The 18,554-nt window shown below is 40.9% G+C and overlaps 1 protein-coding gene across 2 annotated transcripts in view; it reads right to left on the minus strand.

The window, feature by feature from the left end:
* Positions 1-16,340, minus strand: part of fibpa (fibroblast growth factor (acidic) intracellular binding protein a) — a 41,321-nt gene extending 24,981 nt beyond the window's left edge. The window contains exons 1-3 of one of the 2 annotated variants that reach the window (XM_061930111.1): positions 16,058-16,340; positions 15,891-15,975; positions 4,237-4,435 (exon numbers count right to left, since the gene is read on the minus strand). In XM_061930111.1, the coding sequence (XP_061786095.1) occupies positions 4,237-4,435; positions 15,891-15,975 (284 nt within the window). In that variant the 5' untranslated portion in view covers positions 16,058-16,340. Of the gene's footprint in view, positions 1-4,236; positions 4,436-15,890; positions 15,982-16,057 lie in introns of those variants that run through there. The other variant, XM_061930109.1, reaches the window with a different exon arrangement.
* Between the last annotated feature and the right edge of the window lie 2,214 nt (positions 16,341-18,554).

Genomic DNA, 18,554 nt, shown 5'->3' on the forward strand with positions numbered 1-18,554 from the left:
GTCAAAAGCATACAATTGTTTGTATAGACAAAATTGTAAGCATTTGACAATGATAATGTTGAATAGCTGAACAGTTTACATCAACTATTGACAAATTAAGCACTAATGTAATCATAATATATAATAGTAACAATGTTTTCCTAACCGTTGTTGGGTCGCGAGCACCCTCTAGAGCAGGGGTCCCCAAACATTTTCACTCGGGGCCCGCATTGGGTTGAAACATGTATATATATATTCCTCGCGCACTAATTGACTGAAAGAGTGCGCACTTGATGTCACGTTATCGATGGAAAAATGCATTTTTAGACAATATGATTTTCCTGAGCGGCTAGGAGACACCGAGAGTAACAAGCGGTAGAAAATGGATTAGAAAAGACAGATTAAAAAAAATTATAATTTAAAAAAACAAAAGAGGGCCGTAGTTTGGGGACCCCTGCTTTGAGGGCCACCAAAAAATATGTTTCTCAGCTGTGGTCCGTATGGGCCGCAGCAGTACTCAGTTGTAATACACTTTTCCACCACTTGTGGCAGTAATGACAACATCAAAATACAGAAGTCTGGAGCTAAAGTCATAGAGAAGATTCTTCAGCGCAAAAATGATGACTAAAGCGGTTAAGCTGTATTTTTATTTGCACTTAAATTTTATTGACAGTTTATTTAAGAAACATATTTATTATTCATTTTGTTAAACTTGATTTATTCTTGAACAGTAATTGTAGACTATGCAGCCTACATTTATTTTTGTCAGTTATTTATTATTTTATTCGTATGCTGTATATTTGATTAGTACTTATTTTTCTAATCAGCCTGACATAAGCCTAATGTTTATGTGTTCGATGAATAATCATCTTTGTGATTAACACATGCTTTCATATCATTCATATCAGGCTGTAAACTGTAAGTAGGTTAGATATCATTTTTGACAATGATTAAAATCAAGAGTAAGATTACTAATTTAATATTAAAGTGTGGGTCCTGGGCCCCTCTGTAGTGGAAACGTTGGACCCTGAGGTTCAAACGATTAAGAACCCCTGATGTAAGTAACTCTTTCAAACATACTAAACATATTTTTCATTACTGTTGTATTTTTTACCATTGTAATTGGAAGGTCATTACTTAATGATTATAAATAGGTAAACAAACACAAAAATAAGACAGACTACTCATCTCTGTCAGCAAAAACTGCACTTCAACAAATCTTGAAGTGCAGTTTTCTCCTCAATTCGAAAAACTGGGTCGGCTGGTTTGTTTTGTCGTCTTTTTTGTTGCCAGAGCCATCACGACATGCTTTGTCCGTGCTGATGGGCTCGTGTTGCTCATTCAGTTTGAAGATGAAATATTCCCTCACAGGGACATTTACTTTGTCATCATTTTTGTGACTTAGCGGCGCTTGTCACTAGTGAGTGGCGACTAGCGAGGCGATGTCCGTGTCTTCTGTGTGTGTAAACTCGCGGTCTCGCCTGCTCGTACCGAATCAAAGATTGTGGATGACTAAGAAGAGGCTTCACCCTGTTCATTTGATTCTACTGTCAATTTAAATAATGATATTTGGTAACAGTAGAAAAGAGCATCTTACACAAATACAAATAGACGGAGTAGACATTGAAAGGGTAAAAGAAACAAGATTTTGGGGAGTATTAACAGATGATCAAATGAACTGGAAATCTCATATACAAAACATACAACATAAGGTGGCAAAAAACATTTCAATAAATAAAGCAAAATACGTCCAGGGCCAAAAATCACTTCATATTCTCTACTGCTCGCTAGTGTTACCATATCTGAGTTATTGTGTAGAAATATGGGGAAATAACTACAAATGTGCACTACATTCGTTAACCGTGTTACAAAAAAGATCAGTTAGAGTAATAGATAATGTTGGATATAGAGAACATACAAACCCTTTATTTATTGAGTCAAAAATATTAAAGTTCGGTGATTTGGTAAAATTGCAAACAGCTAAAATGATGTACAAAGCAAACTATATAACCTGCTACCAAAGAATGTACAACAATTCTTCTCAACTAAAGAGGAGAAATATAACCTTAGAGGAAAAAATAATTCAAAACATTTGTATGCACGTACAACACTTAAAACCTTTAGCATATCTGTATGTGGAATTAAATTATGGAATGGATTGAGTAAAGAAGTTAAACATTGTACTGATATGATCCAGTTTAAGAGGTTGTTCAAAATAATAGTGCTTACAAAGTACAAAGAAGAATTATGAGAAATACTTTCAACCTTATTGAAAGTAAGATATTCTTCATCTCAGTATGTTAATAATGACTGAATTAATTAATTATTAATTACAAAACTGTTGTGTATACTAATCCACAGATGTTATTTTATTATATAAAAAGGTCAGTAAATTATTTTATATAATTGTAAGCGCTCTGAAGTGGGAAAGGGGTAGGATTAAATAAGCTTTTGCTTCTTCCTACTCCTTTTCAGACATGATGTAAAGTGAAATAACATGAAATTGTGTGATGTATTATACTGTAAGTGTGTTCATGTTTGAAATAAACTAAAAAAAAGAAAGAAAGAATTTATCATGCTCAGGTGCAAGCACACAGTGAGACCGTTTATTTTCCATTTTGAAAGCCAAAAACACAATATCAAGTTCATTTACATTTATCCTTGCATTAATTGACTTATTGACTATTGCTAACCATTGTATGAATTCTTTAAAGTACTGTATTTGTCTGACTATAAGGCGCACTTAAAATCTTTTAATTTTCTCAAAAATCGACAGTGCGCCTTTTAAACCGATGCGCCTAATGTACGGAATAATTCTGGTTGTGCTTACCGACCTCGAAGCAATTTTATTTGGTACACGGTGTAATGATAAGTGTGACCAGTAGATGGCAGTCACACATAAGAGATAAGTGTAGACTGCAGTATGATGACAGTCACGCATAAGAGATACTTGTATGGCAGTAAACAACACCAAAACTTTAAATGTTCCATTGAAAATAAAGAACATTACACACGGCACTCAAAAATCTGTCAAAATGTATTAGTACGACTTTGAAGCCGCACCGCTTGATGGATTGTCGGCCCATTGCCGCTACTGTAGTCAGAGATACAAGTATTACTATGGTGTGTGTATAAGGACAGCAAAATGGCCTCCATTAGCAGACATTATCTGGCGTTTTGTTTCACAATACTATGCAATAGCAACTTTTCTTACCTTCTGGTACGTGCTGATGTGTATTTGAGATCTGCATAAGTCCTGAAAATTTGCGCACCTTTGCCTTTGTAGTCCGTACCGATGCCGCAGTCGATAAACTCCTTATTTTTCTCTATCTTCTTGTTATGGGACATTCATCGTCTGCTGTTGCCATTTCTAATATAAAGTAGTATAAAGTTCTAGTCAGTAGACTCACCACGAAAGCGTTAAAACATACCGGTGTAGTGGGTTTACATTATTCACCCAAGGAACTTTAGTTACTAGAGTTCCGGTCGGACGGTTTTTCACGGGACACACTTCCGGCATTGTCGTTGTACTAGTGAGCCACGGATGAGGAGATGCTGCTCTGTTATTGATTGAAGTAAAGTCTGAATGTCATTAAAACAGTTAGCGCCATCTTTTGACACTTCTTCCACCCCCGTCCTTGCACGCTACACCGCTACAACAAAGATGACGGGGAGAAGACGCTGTCGAAGGTGAGCCACGTAAATAAGACCGCCCACAAAACCGCCATTACATCTTATGTAGACCACAAGGAAGTATTTTAAATTTAGAAAATAATCATAATATGACCCCTTTAATGCGCCTTATATTCCGGTGCGCCTTTTGTATGAAAAAAGACCTGAATAGACCCGCTCATCGACAGTGTGCCTTATAATCTGGTGCGCCCTATGGTCCGGAAAATACAATAATGCATCTGGCACATCTGTCTTTAATGCTTTTTACAGCCATTTAAGGCCTCAATTTTAACCAAATCCATTTCATAACTTTTAATGCTTTTTAATGACCTGTGGAAAATCCTGAATACAGGCATTTAAAAAAATATTCTGTTAAACCACTCATGGTATAATAAGCTAGCCAGTGATGTTCTTGTTATATTTTTGGGTTTAAAAAATGTAACCGTGAGCAAGTTGCAAACAGCCCCTTTATAAACGCTATTAAAGTTTTTAGGATGGCAAGAGTGTGAAAAAAAAAAGTTTCCAAATCCAATAAAAAAAATGGAAAAACCTCAAACGTTCCACTGTAACTTTGTGTTTCTTCACCTCTCTATGAGCATGGCTTGTCGATGAGGTGGGATCTGGAACAGCAGCTGGTTGGCCAGTTTGGCTGGACTGTGCAGAAGACGCTCGCACATCTGGAAAGTTCTGTACTGGTCCATAGTGTCACTCAGCAGAACCTCCGCACTGGCTTCACACTCTTCCAGCACTCCGCCCTCCATTCTCACCTTTACCGCATCATTCACTGTGAAAGTGAACAAATCAGTCGTGAATACTTAATTCATTTTCTGTATCGCTGGTTGCAGGGAGCTGGAGCCTATCCCAGTTGACTTGGATGACAGGTCGACGACAACCTCAACCGGTCGCCAAAGGTTCTCTACCTTAAAGGCCTACTGAAATGCGATTTTCTTATTTAAACGGGGATAGCAGGTCCATTCTATGTGTCATACTTGATCATTTCGCGATACTGCCATATTTTTGCTGAAAGGATTTAGTAGAGAACATCGACGATAAAGTTTGCAACTTTTGGTCGCTGATAAAAAAGCCTTGCCTGTACCGGAAGTAGCAGACGAGTAGCGTGACGTCACAGGTTGTGGAGCTCCTCACATTTGCACATTGTTTACAATCATGGCCACCAGCAGCGAGAGCGATTCGGACCGAGAAAGCGACGATTTCCCCATTAATTTGAGCGAGGATGAAAGATTTGTGGATGAGGAAAGTGAGAGTGAAGGACTAGAGGGCAGTGGGAGCGATTCAGATAGAGAAGATGCTGTGAGAGGCGGGTGGGACCTGATATTCAGCTGGGAATGACTAAAACAGTAAATAAACACAAGATATATATTTACTCTATTAGCCACAACACAACCAGGCTTATATTTAATATGCCACAAATTAATCCCGCATAACAAACACCTCCCCCCTCCCGTCCATATAACCCGCCAATACAACTCAAACACCTGCACAACACACTCAATCCCACAGCCCAAAGTACCGTTCAACTCCCCAAAGTTCATACAGCACATATATTTCCCCAAAGTCCCCAAAGTTACGTACGTGACATGCACATAGCGGCACGCACGTACGGGCAAGCGATCAAATGTTTGGAAGCCGCAGCTGCATGCGTACTCACGGTACCGCGTCTGCGCATCCAACTCAAAGTCCTCCTGGTAAGAGTCTCTGTTGTCCCAGTTCTCCACAGGCCAATGGTAAAGATTGACTGTCATCTTTCGGGAATGTAAACAATGAAACACCGGCCGTGTTTGTGTTGCTGAAGTCGGCCGCAATACACCGCTTCCCTCCTACAGCTTTCTTCTTTGCTGTCTCCATTGTTCATTGAACAAATTGCAAAAGATTCACCAACACAAATGTCCAGAATACTGTGGAATTTTGCGATGAAAACAGACAACTTAATAGCTGGCCACCATGCTTTCTCAAAATGTCCTCTACAATCCGCGACGTCACGCGCTGACGTCATCATACCGAGACGTTTTCAGCAGGATATGTTGCGCGAAATTTAAAATTGCACTTTAGTAAACTAACCCAGCCGTATTGGCATGTGTTGCAATGTTAAGATTTCATCATTGATGTATAAACTATCAGACTGCGTGGTCGGTAGTAGTGGGTTTCAGTAGGCCTTTAACAAACATATTCATATTTACAGTATATAGGGCATATACATCTATACATACTAGGAGTGCAATGATTCGTCGACTATAAAATTTGTCGGCGACTAATAAATTTGTCGACATAGTCGTGACGTCATCACTCGTGTTTTTCCAGTCAGCACCGCCGCTCGCATCACCATGTAAAACATGTAAAGTGTGGGAATATTTTCTCCTATTCTGGTGAAAAAGATGAATAACTTGCTCATTTTGCAAAGCAAGTCTTGAATTAATGACGCAATATCAATGATACGGGAGTATTAAAAGCGGAGGAATATCGAACATCTGGAGGATGCGGTCTCAACTCGGTAAGATAGTTAGCCTGTACCTTGCTAGCTAGCTAACAAGTGTGAGACGAAGTTGCGTGAAAAATAGATGTAACTATAGACATCTTCTAAGGGTACGCAGCATGGAGCGCTACTGCCTACTGGCGTTGACGAGACGCGGGGCCGCCATCTTGGAGTGGTGATCTGCTCCATTCAGTGCAATTCATTTGGTAGGAGCAATGAACTGTCAGTGCATTTCATTTATCTTACCTCACTGAAAACCACTGATTTTCACGCGTTTTTTTGTCATACGTGTAGCTATGATAAAGGACACATGTTTTATTATTCATAGTTTGCTTAACAGTAATAGAATATTCTTATATGCTATAAGTGACCAGACGTCCGAGATCAAAACTGGGAATATAATCCCAGAGAAGGGGGAAAAAAATGGTCAGCTATTTTTAAATTGAAGAAACAATATGATTAGGTTATATATACATGCGTATATCCTACATAAACAATGTATGAATACATTAGATATCTATACATCTATAGACTGTATCTCTGTTGCTGCAGCAGCAGAGAGTTTATTCTGTCTTGACACTTTGTATTTATATTTTGTATTACATTCTTCCCTTAAATGATCATGTGTACAGTGATAGTTTGATATGTATTTTTATGTATGTCGCTTTGGATAAAAGCATCTGCCAAATACTTAAACATAAACATACATAAACACCTGGAAGTCTTTATATCAGCTAAAACCACCAATCTGTTTCACTGGATTCAGAATAAAACCAAATTCTGTATTCAAGTATGACATTTTTACATGTAATTTATTTAATTGACAAGCAATTCTATTATGGTCATACTTTTGTTTGCTAGCGGCTACGATTTCAGTACTATTGAAGATATTTGCTCCTTCTCAACTCTGTGGTAATATTCTTTTCACAAAATACAACCCGGGTTGCGGAGGAGACCCTGCCCCAAGTGGAGGAGTTCAAGTATCTCGGAGTCTTGTTCACGAGTGAGGGAAGAGTGGATAGTGAGATCGACAGGCGGATCGGTGCGGCTTCTTCAGTAATGCGGACGCTGTATCGATCCGTTGTGGTGAAGAAGGAGCTGAGCCGGAAGGCAAAACTCTCAATTTACCCGTCGATCTACGTTCCCACCCGTGAGTCACCAATGGTCATGAGATTTGGGTTATGACCGAAAGGACAAGATCACGGGTACAAGCGGCCGAAATGAGTTTACTCCGCCGGGTGGCGGGGCTTTGCCTTAGAGATAGGGTGAGAAGCGCTGCCATCCAGGGGGAGCTCAAAGTAAAGCCGCTGCTCCTCCACATCGAGAGGAGCCAGATGAGGTGGTTCGGGCATCTGGTCAGGATGCCACCCGAACGCCTCCCTAGGGAGGTGTTTAGAGCACGTCCGACCGGTAGGAGGCCATGGGGAAGACCCAGGACACGTTGGGAAGACTATGTCTCCCGGCTGGCCTGGGAACGCCTCGGGATCCTAGGGAAGTCTGGGCTTCCCTGCTTAGGCTGCTGCCCTTGCGACCCGACCTCGGATAAGCGGAAGAAGATGGATAGATGGATGGATGGATAGAAATACAACCAATAGTACGTTAATGTTAAATTTTACTTGTGAAAAGTAATCCCCCGATTCCTATTTTCAACAGTCCGCTCATTTGAGCAGGAAAACGCTGAACACCATCTTTGTTTTCTACCTGTCAACTGTCAATTTAGACTGCTCGCCGGCTCCTCAACACCACTTCTAGATGGCGGACGAATTTCTCGCGTCACAGAAGCCAATGCTGCGTCTACTTATAAAAGGTCGATGGATGTAACTATCATTTTAGCCAAAGTCCGCCATTTGAAGACTTCTCTTTTTAGTAAAGCTTTTAACTATAATTTTTAATCCACTTTACATGATGTTGTTTTGATTGAATTGTTTTAATTCACCTATGTTTTGTACAGCAATTTGTGAGTTTATCTGTGAAAAGCGCTTTATAAATAAAATGTACTTACTGACTTACTTACACACACTTAAAATAAAGCGCCAATGCGCTGGTATCGTAAGATTAAACATACAATGTGTTAGGTAGATAAACTGTTTACAATTAATCAATGATATGCATTGAGTCTGTTAGATAGCTAAAAATTCCAGGAGATAATCACTAAACAATAATATATCAGTGTGCAGCTTTTTTAAACACATCATCACAAAATACTTGTTTCTTTTTTGAGCAAGTTAGTTTTGTTGTCTTATCGTTTGTTGTCATTATTTTAACTGTCATTTTTTTAGATAAAAAAATATACTTGTTTTATTTAGCACTTTTCCTGTCCTTAGTTTTAAATTGACAGAAGTTAAACAGTTATTAAAACCTTTGTAACTGCCGAATGAGCAGCATATAGTCGCGGTCAAAAGTTGACATACACTTGTAAAGAACATAATATCATGGCTGTCTTGAGTTTCCAATCATTTCTACAAGTCTTATTTTTTTGTGATAGAGTGATTGGAGCACATACTTGTTGGTCACAATACCCGACATATTGCTTGGTATTGTGGCCAAACAGCTCATTTTTTGTGTCATCTGACCACAGAACTTTCCTCCAGAAGGTCTTATCTTTGTCCATGTGATGTCAGATGAAACAAAAATGGAGCTGTTTGGCCAAAATACCCAGCAATATGTTTGGAGGGGAAAATGTGAGGCCTTTAATCCCAGGAACACCATACCTACCGCCAAGCATGGTGGTAGTAATATTATGCTCTGGGCCTGTTTTGCTGCCAATGGAACTGGTGCTTTACAGAGAGTAAATGGGACAATGAAAAAGGAGGATTACCTCCAAATTCTTCAGGTCAACCTAAAATCATCAGCCCGGAGGTTGGGTCTTGGGCGCAGTTGGGTGTTCCAACAGGACAATGACCCCAAACTAGGGCTGGGCGATATATCAAATATACTCGATATATGGGATATACTCTATATATCGCGGGTTTGTCTCTGTGCGATATAGAAAATTACTATATGGTGATATTGGAGTATACGTTCTCACGCAGTTTCTTTTAGCTGCGGGCATTACACTACAGGCTTTTCCCACTCTTTCTTGTCTCTCCTTCTCACAGAGACATAAAACAAGCGCACCTTCTTACATACGTCACATACTGTCGCGCGTGCAACGTCATACGCCCTCACGGAGCAGAGAGGTAGCGGCATGGTAACATTAGCAGTGGTGCTAATGAAGGAATAATTAATTCCCAAGAAAAACAGCACGGGGTCCATTGTCTGGCGGTGGTTTGGCTTCAAGCGGGAAAATGTTGAACAGACATCTGTAATATGTCAAGTATGCGGCAAAAGCATTGCTATAAAATGTAGCACGACTGCTAATGTGTAGCATCATTTGAAAAGTCACCCGCTAGAGAATGAAGAGTGCTTGAAACTCCGCATGCCACACCCACAAAATGCCCAAGCAACCATTTCCACATCAACACCGTATGAAAAAAATAGTCAACAACAGAAGGAGATAACGTCCGGAGGAACCTACCACATAGCGAAGGACATACACTATTTGATTTCCTATTATACAGCTCATTTTTATTTGACACTTATTGAAATATCTTGTGTGACATCATGCACAAAAGTGCACTTTATTTGTTTTAAACTATTGTAGTGGCGTTCTGTACAAAAAGTGCACTTTAATTTAGTGTTGTTTTGATATGTCATCTTAGTGACATCATGCACAAAAGTGCACTCATAGCTTGTTTTAAAATGTCTCTGACAATCTTGCACTTTCTGTTTTGGAAATGACATGAATGTTTGTGCCACTGCTTAATAACTGTTTAATAAATACACTTTTGCTAAATTGACTTAGTTGTGATTTCCCTCTCTGCATGAAAGTTTAAAAGTAGCATATATTAATGCAGTATGAAGAAGAATGTTTTAATGTAGACACATAGAATCATCATACTGCTGTGATTATATGCATCAAGTGTTCATTCAAGGCTAAGGCAAAATATCCAGATATATATCGTGTATCGTGACATGGCCTAAAAATATCGAGAAATTAATAGAAGGCCATATCGCCCAGCCCTACTCCAAACACACGTCAAAAATGGTAAAGGAATGGCTAATTCAGGCTAGAATGAAGGTTTTAGAATGACCTTCCCAAAGCCCTGACTTAAATGTGTGGACAATGCTGAAGAAACAAGTCCATGTCAGAAAACCAACACATTTAGCTGAACTGCACCAATTTTGTCAAGAGGAGTGGTCAAAAATTAGAGCAGAATCTTGCCAGAAGCTTGTGGATGGCTACCAAAAACTTGCTAAGGGACATGTAAGCAAATATTAACATTGCTGTATGTATACTTTTGACCCAGCAGATTTGCTCACATTTTCAGTAGACCCATAATAAATTTATAAAAGAAGCAAACTTCATGAATGTTATTTGTGACTAGGGATGTCCCGATCTGATATTTGTATCGGATCAGCCGCCGATATTTGCCAAAAAATGCGTATCGGCAAGGCATGGGAAAATGCCGATCCAGATCCAGTTTTTAAAAAAACTCCGGTCCGTGTTTTCCAACACACCTATCTAAATAATACATTCCACTTTTCTGCTGCGCCCTACTTTCCGTTCCGCATTTTCCAGCACACCTTCAACACATCCACAGGTATGTGGATTCTCACGCAGTTGCTTTTAGCTGCTGGCATTACACGATAGGCTCTTCTCACTCTTTCCTGTGTCTTCCTCTCACAGACATAAAGCGCACCTTCTTACACATGTCACATACTGTCACGACATACGTCACATACGTATACGCCCTCCCCGAGCAGAGAGGTAGCATGGCTAACGTTAGCTGTGATGCTAGCGCAGCCGTGCTAGCAACGCTCCCTCTAAGGTGCGCGCCTGTGCAATTGCGCACGGCAAATCTATGCCACGCACAAAATAAAATAAAATAATAAAACCTTAGAAATTCAATAGGTCCTTATGTCCCATTGCAGAAGGACTCCCTTTGTGAGTCCTTATACAATGGGCCATGCGGGCCCTAAAAATAAGCGCATAACAATTTTCGACACACGGACACGACAGAGAAAACAGTTTTCGTCATCATTGTTCAAATATTGTGACGTCGAGACGCTTATCTCCATTCGGTGCCACACGTCCACACCATCAAAATGCAGAGGCAAACATTTCCAGATCAACACCATATGAAAAAATTAGTGATTTTTTTAGTTGTGATTTCCTTCTCTGCATGAAAGTTTAAAAGTAGCATATATTAATGCAGTATGAAGAAGAATGTTTTAATGTAGACACATAGAATCATCATACTGCTGTGATTATATGCATCAAGTGTTCATTCAAGGCTAAGGCAAAATATCCACATATATATGGTGTATCGTGACATGGACTAAACATATCCACATATATATGGTGTATCGTGACATGGACTAAACATATCCACATATATATGGTGTATCATGGCCTTAAAATATCGCAATATTAAAAAAAGGCCATATCGCCCAGCCCTAGTTCAATGATGCCATTTCTGTTTGTCATGTATAATTTTGTCTATTTTGTGTTTATCCATGAATAAACAGGTCAGTTTCTTGTTACCAACCATTGTGTATTATTCAAACTCCCCTAATTCAGCTGGCTAGTTGTTATCAAGAGTACTAAAACCCTTTTCAACATGATTCTGACAACTAAGTAGGCTAAATAACTTTAAACTTCAATACATGCTCGGATAGGCCAGTATCGGTCAGTATCGGTATCGGTCAGTATCGGATCGGAAGTGCAAAAACAATATCGGTATCGGAAGTGCAAAAACCTGGATCGGGACATCCCTATTTGTGACCAACAAGTATGTGCTCCAATCACTCTATCACAAAAAAAATAAGAGTTGTAGAAAGTAGTGGAAACTCAAGACAGCCATGACATTATGTTCTTTACAAGTGTATGTAAACTTTTGATCACGACTGTAGTTACAGTATACAATTATATTTATGAATGAATTATCCATCTTTGTTGTTCGTAAGCACATGCTTAAAAGTATCTCAAGCTGAATTTAAAAGTTGATGGCTAAATTAGAGCCACTGAATATGTGTATGCTTTATCAAGCCCCACCGTAGTTCGCCTACCAGCCCCGACTGGAAGTGGAGGACGCGGTCATCTACAGCAATGCTTTTCAACCTTTTCTGAGCCAAGGCACATTTTTTTCGTTGAAAAAATCCCAAGGCACACTGAAACTCGATATTGACAATAAAAAGTCGTTCTCGCAATTGTTGGATATGACTTTAAACCATAACCAAGCATGCATCACTATAGCTCTTGTCTCAAAGTAGGTGTACTGTCACCACCTGTCACATCACGCCATGACTTATTTTGAGTGTTTTGCTGTTTTCCTGTGTCGTGATTTAGTTCTTGTCTTGCGCTCCTATTTTGGTGGTTTTTCCTCTTTTGTTGGCATTTTCCTGTAGCAGTTTGATGTCTTCCTTGAACGCTATTCCCCGCACCTGCTTTGTTTTAGCAATCAAGTTTATTTAAGTTGTGCGGACGCTGTCCTTCTTTGTGGGGACATTGTTGATTGTCATGTCATGTACGGGTACACTTTTTGGACACCGTCTGCTCCAAACGCTGTAAGTCTTTGCTGTCGTCCAGCGTTCTGTTTTTGTTTACTTTGCAGCCAGTTCAGTTTTAGTTTCGTTTGCATAGCCATCCCTGAGCTTCAATGCCTTTTCTTAGCGGCACTCGCCTTTTATTTATTTTTGGTTGAAATGTCAGATACCTTTTTACCTACACGCTGCCTCCCGCATATTGTGATCAAGACAAACCATGTTCCTGACATCTACAAAGCAATTAGCTACCTGATGCCACCTACTGATATGGAAGAGTATTACACGGTTACTTTGCCAAGCTCTAGACAGTACAGACACTCAATCTCCCATGGCACACCAAACTGTAACTCACGGCACACTAGTGTGCCACGGCACAGTGGTTGAAAAACACTGATCTACAGTACCTGCTGAACCGAGCCCACACCCACCTAGACAAGCCTGCGAGCAGTGTGTGAGGGTCATGTTTTTTTACTTCTCCAGTGCTTTCGATACCATACTGCCCGGGCTACTGGGTGTGAAGTTGGAGACGATGCAGGTGGAGGCCCCCTTGGTGTCCTGGGTTGTTGATTACCTGACTCACAGACCACAGTACGTGCGACTGCAGGACTGTGTGTCTGACAGACTGGTCAGCAACACCGGGGCCCCGCAGGGCACAGGCCTCTCCCCCTTCCTCTTCACCATCTACACCACCGATTTCCACTATCAGTCAGAGTCTTGCCACCTTCAGAAGTTTTCTGATGACTCTGCGATAGTGGGGTGTATTAAAGATGGTGTTGAGAAGGAATACAGGGCACTGGTGGAGGACTTTGTCACATGGTGTGGAAAGAACCACCTCCAGCTCAATGTGACGAAGACAAAGGATCTGGTTGTGGACCTGGGAAGGAGAAGGAGTACTCCAGCGACCCCTGTTTCCATCAGGGGGGTCGATGTGGACATGGTTGAGGATTATAAATACTTGGGAGTACACATCGACAACAAGCTGAATGGGTCAAAACACGCTGAGGCACTCTACAAGAGGCCTCAGGAGGCTAGGATCCTTCAACGTCTGTACAAAGATGATGAAGATGTTCTACGAGTCGGTGGTGGCGGGCGCCTTCTTGCACGCCGTGGCCTGCTGGAGCAGCTGACTGAGAGCTTGGAGACGCAAACAGGCTGGACAAGCTGGTAAGGAAGGCCAGTAACGTGGTGGGAGTGGAGCTAGACTCTCTGTCAGAGAGAAGAAGTCTAGCAAAGCGCCTAGCCATTATGGACAACACCTCCCACCCACTACACCTGGCGGAGAGAATGAGCACGGTCATTCAAAATGCAACACGGTACGACACAGGAAGTCCTTCATACCGACAGCCATCAGACTGTATAATGCATATGTTCCTTTTTGACTGTACTTGAATGTATAATAGACTGTATTTATATTATTCACATGTGAATAATGCTGTATAATAGACTGTATTTATATTATTCACATGTGAATAATGCTGTATAATAGACTGTATTTAAAAAAAAGTCTGCGGGCTATAGAGCGTTTTCTATTGGGGCTCCAGTACTCTGGAATGCCCTCCCGGTAACAGTTAGAGATGCTACCTCAGTAGAAGCATTTAAGTCCCATCTTAAAACTTATTTATATACTCTAGCCTTTAAATAGACTCCCTTTTTAGACCAGTTGATCTGCCGTTTATTTCTTTTCTCCTCTGCCCCCCTCTCCCTTGTGGGAGGGAAGGGGGGGGCACAGGTCCGGTGGCCATGGATGAAGTGCTGGCTGTCCAGAGTCAGGACCCGGGGTGGACCGCTCGCCTGTGCATCGGTTGGGGACATCTCTGCGCTGCTGACTCGTCTCCGCTCGGGATGGTCTCCTGTTGTCCCCACTATGGACTGGACTCTCACTATTATGGGGACGGCGTGGCGAAGTTGGTCGAGTGGCCGTGCCAGCAATCGGAGGGTTGCTGGTTACTGGGGTTCAATCCCCACCTTCTACCATCCTAGTCACGACCGTTGTGTCCTTGGGCAAGACACTTCACCCCTTGCTCCTGATGGCTGTTGGTTAGCGCCTTGCATGGCAGCTCTCGCCATCAGTGTGTGAATGTGTGTGTGAATGGGTAAATGTGGAAATACTGTCAAAGCGCTTTGAGTACCTTGAAGGTAGAAAAGCGCTATACAAGTATAACCCATTTATTTATTCACTATGGACTGGACTTTCACAAAATTATGCTTAGACCCACTCGACGTCCATTGCATCCGGTCTCCCCTAGAGGGGTTTGGGGGGTGCGGGGTCACCCACATCTGCGGTCGTCTCCAAGGTTTCTCATAGTCATTCATATTGACATCCCACTGGGTTGTGAGTTTTTCCTTGCCCTTATGTGGGCTCTGAACCGAGGATGTCGTTGTGGCTTGTGCAGCCCTTTGAGACACTTGTGATTTAGGGCCATATAAATAAACATTGATTGATATTATTCACATGTGAATAATGCTGTATAATGGACTGTATTTATATTATTCACATGTGAATAATGCTGTATAATAGACTGTATTTATATTATTCACATGTGAATAATGCTGTATAATGGACTGTATTTATATTATTCACATGTGAATAATGCTGTATAATAGACTGCAATTATATTATTCACTGCTGTATAATAGACTGTATTCATATTACTCACATGTGAATATTGCTGTATCATAGACTGTATTTATATTATTCACATGTGAATAATGCCGTATAATGGAGTGTATTTATATTATTCAAAATGTGAATAATGCTCTATAATAGACTGTATTTATATTATTCACATGTGAATAATGCTGTATAATAGACTGTATTTATGTTATTCACATGTGAATAATGCTGTATAATAGACTGTATTTATATTATTCACATGTGAATAATGCTGTATAATAGACTGTATTTATATTATTCACATGTGAAAAATACCTAAGTGTTTATTGTTTATTGTGAGCGAACTCTGGTGCTGAATCTCCCCCAGGGATCAATAAAGTACTTTCTATTCTATAATCTGACTAATTGTTAAGATAGTCGATGACTAGTCGAATATCAAAATAGTTGTTCATTGCAGTCCTAATGCATACTGCACATTTACATGTGCAGTATGGGGAAAGGCCCCAGCTCACCTGTAACCGGCCAATGGATGACGTCATACATTACCTGTGTATCCATCCAACCAGAGCTGATAAACCTCCTCATCCATGATAGTGGTGTTACCCACAAACACATCCAGCTCGACCGCCATCTGCATTGAGAACACGCCAAAAGCAACAATAAAGAGTTGTGTATGTTACAGTGTTACACATTTAGTAACGGTGACACACTACCTTGTTATAATGTCCTCACGCACACTTTGAGGCGGCAAACCACGATGCTAACTCTCTAGTTAGCTCAACTGTTTGCTACATGCTAGCTTCCCATGCTACGTCGCAAAGTTTGTCGCGTCAATGGCAATAAACGCACACCAAACAACTGCACCAGTACAACAGGAGATGTACGGTGCGACAATAAGCTTTAAATAAAAACTACTTTGCTTTAGGTCGATGTTTGTCAATGTTGGGGATGTGAACTGTCAACAACAGCGGGAGCCACTCATCTACTTCCGGGTTTATGACGTCACCGAAAATAGTTTTTTTACCAGCGTCTTTTTATTTTTTTTATTTTTTTTTAATTGAACAACAAACATACATTTATAACTCACTCAACAGTCAAGGCACTTTCAACATCAAGGAAAGAAAACAAAAGCAAATACAGATGGAGTAATAAATATTGATAAATAAAAATAATGATAAAATACATTTAAAAAAAATGTTTAAAAAAGATATACATTTAAGGGCTTTTGTACTCTTAATCATTCTCCAAGATTTGATTGAAAATTGTAAACCATTAAACCAATTAGAAAATATGGGCCTTACTTTCATAAATTGACATTTATGTAGAAAATGTGTTGCCTGGAGCATAATAATGTTGACAAACAATGTCACAGTCGTTTATAAAAAATACCAAATGTGATCTCTTCTCTAGAGAATGGGGACATCTCCACACCCTTGTTTCTCTGCCAATCTCTCATGTCCTCCCAAAACACATGTACACTCTCACACGCACACACGTACACTCTCACACACACACATGTACACTCTCACACACACACACACGCTCACACACACACATGTACACTCTCACGCACACACATGTACACTCTCACACACACACATGTACACTCTCACGCACACACATGTACACTCTCACACACACACACACACGCTCACACACACACATGTACACTCTCACGCACACACATGTACACTCTCACACACACACATGTACACTCTCACGCACACACATGTACACTCTCACACACACACATGTACACTCTCACACACACACACACACGCTCACACACACACATGTACACTCTCACGCACACACATGTACACTCTCACACACACACACACACGCTCACACACACACATGTACACTCTCACGCACACACATGTACACTCTCACACACACACATGTACACTCTCACGCACACACATGTACACTCTCACACACACACATGTACACTCTCACACACACACACACACGCTCACACACACACATGTACACTCTCACGCACACACATGTACACTCTCACACACACACATGTACACTCTCACGCACACACATGTACACTCTCACACACACACATGTACACTCTCACACACACACTCACACACACACACATGTACACTCTCACATTCCACACACACATGTACACTCTCTCACACACACATGTACACTCTCACATTCCACACACACACATACACTCTCACACGCGCACATGTACACTCTCACATTCCACACAAACATGTACACTCTCACACACACACATGTACACTCTCACACACACACACGTACGCTCTCACATTCCACACACACATGTACACGCTCACATTCCACACACACACACACTCTCACATTCCACACACACATGTACACTCTCACATTCCACACACACACGTACACTCTCACACACACACATGTACACTCTCACATTCCACACACACACGTACAGTCTCACACGCGCACATGTACACGCTCACATTCCACACACACATGTACACTCTCACACACACACACATGTACACTCTCACATTCCACACACACATGTACACTCTCACATTCCACACACACGTACACTCTCACATTCCACACACAAATGTACACTCTCACATTCCACACACACATGTACACTCTCACACACACACATGTACACTCTCACACACAAACATGTACACTCTCACATTCCACACACACATGTACACTCTCACATTCCACACATGTACACTCTCACATTCCACACACACACGCACACTCTCACACACACACATGTACACTCTCACATTCCACACACACATGTACACTCTCACATTCCACACACACATGTACACTCTCACATTCCACACACAAATGTACACTCTCACATTCCACACACACATGTACACCCTCACATTCCACACACACATGTACACTCTCACACACACACATGTACACTCTCACATTCCACACACACATGTACACTCTCACATTCCACACACACATGTACACTCTCACACACACACATGTACACTCTCACACAAACACACCTGTACACTCTCACATTCCACACACACATGCACACTCTCACATTCCACACACACATGTACACTCTCACACACACGCATGTACACTCTCTCACACACACACACGTGTACACTCTCACATTCCACACGCACATGTACACTTTCACATTCCACACACACATGTACACTCTCACATTCCACACATGTACACTCTCACATT

Source organism: Nerophis lumbriciformis, linkage group LG36 (genome assembly GCF_033978685.3).
Source record: "Nerophis lumbriciformis linkage group LG36, RoL_Nlum_v2.1, whole genome shotgun sequence".
Classification (NCBI taxonomy): Eukaryota; Metazoa; Chordata; class Actinopteri; order Syngnathiformes; family Syngnathidae; genus Nerophis; species Nerophis lumbriciformis.